Below are 4,301 nucleotides of genomic sequence, written 5' to 3' on the forward strand. Positions count from 1 at the left end.
CGGTCTTCTCATTGTGTCCTGGTTTTCCTGGATGTTTTGGGTTAGGAGATTTTTGCATTTGTGTTTTCTTTGACTGTTGTGTCAATGTTTTCTAAGGTGTCTTCTGCCCCTGAGATTCTCTCTTCTATCTCTTTTATTCTGTTGGTGATGCTTGCATCTATGACTCTTGATCTCTTTCTTAGGTTTTCTAACTACAGGGTTGTCTCCCTTTGTGTTTTATTTATTGTTTCTAATTCCATTTTTAGATCTTGCATGATTTTGTTCATGCACAACCATGCATTTTGTTCATGCATTTTTATTTGCCTGTTTGGTTGTGTTTTCCTGTAATTCTTTGAGGGATTTTGTGTTTCCTCTTTAAGGGCTTCTTCCTGTTTACCTGTGTTCTCCTGTATTTCTTTAAGGGACTTATTTATGTCCTTCTTAAAGCCTTCTAATATTGTCATGAGAAGTGATTTTAGATCCGAATCTTGCTTTTCTGGTATGATGGTTTATCCAGGACTTGCTATGGTGGGAGAATTGGGTTCTGATGGTACCAAGTAACCTTGGCTTCTGTTGCTTATGTTCTTAAGCTTGCCTCCTGCCATTTGATTATCTCTAGTGCTCCCTACCCTCTATTTATCTGACTGGAGCCTGTTCTTCCTGTAATCCTGGTTGAATCAGAGCTATTCAGAGTCTAGCTGTCTCTGTGATCCTGAGATTCTGGGTATGTCAGAGTTCCTGGGAATCAAGCTGCCTCTGAGATCCTGAGATCCTGGTGTGACTAAGCTCCTGGGATCCTAAGATCCTGGTCATGCTAGAGCATCTGGGAAGGAGCCTACTCTGGGAGCTTTGGGGACTGACCTCTGAGATCGTGTCCAAGGTAGACCAGTGCAGATGGGGAAAGGAACCTGAGCCACTGGTTAGGCGGGGTTTCTGCTTCCCTGGATCCTGCTGGTCCCAGTTATTCCAGGTGGTGTTGGAACAGATGTTGTATTCTCCGTAGCCCTAATCCTAAGATCCTTGGTGTGCTGGGGCGCAATCCTTATCTTTTAAGTTGGTTGAGACAGGGTCTCTTTTGAATTGTTTGCCACATTGTACACCATGCTAGGCGGAGCATGAATTTCCTATCTCTATTTTTTATCTCCTCATAGAAACATTGCAAATACAGATACTTGCACTTCATATCTCATTTTTAAATATAGGTTCTAGAGATTTGAAAGAGTTTCCTCATGTTTACATGGCATTTGCTGATTCATGTCTCTAAATTCATTAATATTTTTTTTCAAATGAATTATCAGGAAGGTTGTGACAATTCATACCCTTTATTGTTAGCATACCTATTTTTCATCAAATTCTCTGAAACTTTTAGGCTTTCTCCAATCCTCTGGTTGAAAATGTTATTGTAATCTTAATTTAAATGTCACGACCCCTGATGAGCTTAAATAATCTTTCACATACTCATTCATTATCAGTTAGCTCACCCATTTGTCTTTGAATAGTTTATATTATCAATTTGAAAGAGATCTGAGTTGATTAAAGGTTGAGTTTTCTATCCAGTCCCTTTCTCATGAGTTTTTAACATGACTCTTATGAGGATATAAATATTCAGATCATAGTAATATTTAATTATGTTGCCTGATCTTTACTGAGCAAATTTATTTTTCAGCAATTCTCTCAAATCTGATGTTTTCTCATAAATTAGCAGGTCGTTCTAGATTAGCACAGGGTAGGGTCCCTTCTGTTCAAGTTGCAACCCAATAACCCAACAGAAGAAGAATACCTGGAGGTCACTGAGCTGCAAGATTTTAAGTCTTGTTTAGATGGTTTAGGTATGAATATTAAGTTTTATAAATACTCTGACAATCTGTACATCAAATTTGAGAAATTCCACAGTAAAGAATAAAAGGATACAATCTCTGAGTATTGAGTCATAATTTTAATGTGGAGGGTTGGATAATAATAAATAACATAGAAACTAGAAATATACTCACAAAAATCTGATGAGTTGTATTTAAAAGGAGTTTTAAGGTGATTCACAGAAGAAACTCCATCTTTTCCAACAATTGGATATGTGTAGGCATAAAATGGTATCTGAATGAAATCATACTTTATACAAAAATCAACAAAACAAACCAGGGACATATGTATATAATCTTCCATTATAAAACTTCTAGAGAAACAGAGCAAGAGAACACTTGAATTTGGCCAAGCAAAATGTTCTTAAAGATGACATAAAAATATGATTTATAAAAAGAAAAGCTGGTAAATCACACTTTATTAAAGTGAGAGGCTATATTGGAAGAACAGAAAAACAAGAAATGAACAAATATGTGAAAATTTAGATAACATATTTTGTATATTAATAAAGAAATATTATTCAGAAATAAAAATGAATGACACAATAATTCATAAATCATGGAAGACTCAAAGATGTTCTTGAAAGAGCCCAGAGAAATGATTCCATTTCCACAGTGGTCTAGAAGTGCAGTCTATCAAAACAGAACAGAGAGTAACTAACTGCTTGACATTGTGGGTGTGATTGTCTGGGATGGAATCAGGGGTTCTTCTAAATTCATGCAAATACTCTGCTCATTTGCAGTGCTAGGTGGGTATGTGCACTGGACAACATTTACCAAATTGGATATTTATACTCTGTTCATGTTAATATACACATATTTTGATATATATTTCTGATATATACATATCAAAATAAAACAAAATATAATATGCAAAACAAAACAATATATGAAAAACCAAAACAGATAAGAAGAAAATTAAATTTCAATGTAAATAAAAATAGTTTGAAGTTCAAATTTCTGTTGTAGCAGCTACAGAAGTAGTTCAACATTTTGTATGTCTTTTCCTTGCCCTTCAGCTTCTCTTCGCCCTCTAGTATTTCAGCTTTTGTGCTTCTCTCCAGTTAATTATCAAGTAACTTGTTCCTTCTGACACCCAGGTTCCTGCCTGGTTTATTTCTGTTTTGTTCTGGACAGCCTTGGTATTCATTTGGCTTTCTGTGTTTTGGTCTTTCTAGGGTGGGTGGCCATAATGCTAAAAGCCAATGGAGACTTCACTAGTCAAATACAGTCATCCTCAGCTATGATAAGCTCACAGTCATTCTGCTTTCTGGTATGCCTGGGGAACGAAAGTCCATCCAAGGTATAGAGGGCAGCATAAATCAAGATTTACTTTTAGCCCAGGCATATGCACAAGCTTTGTTTTGATGTAATTGGATGAAAAAGAGGAAGAAATGGAAAACCAGAAGATTTCAGTTTCAACATTATATATTATTGAGTTGTCTACTTTATAAAGTTCTCTTCAGGGTTGTGGCTTTAAAATATCTTATACTACATATATATTATATTATATTATATTTTATATTATAGGTTTTACACAAGGTGACGTATTATATCAGTAGTACAATTTGTGAAGTAAAAAGAAACCTGTTCAAATTCTAGGTCTTCAAATTACTATGTGTAAGTCTTGGCAAATTAGTTAATGGACTGAGAGGCTAAGTGTCTGCATCTACAGTGTCTACATCTGCCAATCCAGAAGACATTTAACTGAAAGGATTGGCATTAGAGTCATATGCTCAATATTTGTGAAGCATCTGCCTATCATTGCTGGTACATATGTCCTTTCATGTAAACATTCATTACATTCGACAATTCATTTACTGATTGCTTCAATACTAAAGTTTCTTGTATGTGTATGTGTGAATTAATGTACATGCTCCTATGTATGTGCAGGTGCACATAAAAGTGTGTACACGGTAGGTGATGCCACTGCGAACCTGAACGGCCGCGTGAACTTTGACAATGGCTAAGAACAAACTAAAAGGGCAGAAGTCCAGGAACGTATTTCATATAGCTAGTCACAAAACTTTCAAGGCTAAAAACAAGGCAAAACCAGTTACTACTAATCTTAAGAAGATAAATATTGTGAATCATGAAAAAATCAACAGAATGAACAGAGCTTTTGTAAATATACAGAAAGAACTTGCAAACTTCTCAAAAAGCCTTTCTCTTAAATCTGTGCAGAAAGAGCTGAAGCACCATGAAAATGAACCAGCTAATATTGATGAAGCGACACGACTTATGGCTCAGTTGTAATACAGTGACAGTGTATCACATTCCCCCAGATCAATAAATTCAATGTTTCAGAAGTGAAAAAAAAAAAGTGTGTACACATGTGGAAGGCAAAGATCAATTTTGAATACTGCTCTGATGACACCCCCAACAGAAAGAGAGAGAGAGAGCGAGAGAGAGAGAGAGCGAGAGAGCAAGAGAGAGAGAGAGAGAGAGAGAGAGAGAGAGAGAGAG

The 4,301-nt window shown here is 36.0% G+C and overlaps 1 protein-coding gene across 1 annotated transcript; it reads left to right on the top strand.

The window, feature by feature from the left end:
• The first annotated feature begins 3,761 nt into the window (after nt 1–3,761).
• On the top strand, nt 3,762–4,144 carry LOC116083436 (ribosomal biogenesis factor). The gene has a single exon (XM_031360232.1). It carries the CDS (start codon nt 3,798–3,800, stop codon nt 4,089–4,091), a length of 294 nt encoding a protein of 97 aa, XP_031216092.1. The 5' UTR covers nt 3,762–3,797; the 3' UTR covers nt 4,092–4,144.
• Nucleotides 4,145–4,301: the final 157 nt, after the last annotated feature.

Source organism: Mastomys coucha, unplaced genomic scaffold (genome assembly GCF_008632895.1).
Source record: "Mastomys coucha isolate ucsf_1 unplaced genomic scaffold, UCSF_Mcou_1 pScaffold8, whole genome shotgun sequence".
Lineage (NCBI taxonomy): Eukaryota > Metazoa > Chordata > Mammalia > Rodentia > Muridae > Mastomys > Mastomys coucha.

What these genes read in the sequence shown, in the direction of transcription:
- LOC116083436 (XM_031360232.1), top strand. Translation starts at nt 3,798, where the DNA reads ATGGCTAAGAACAAACTAAAAGGGCAGAAGTCCAGGAACGTATTTCAT.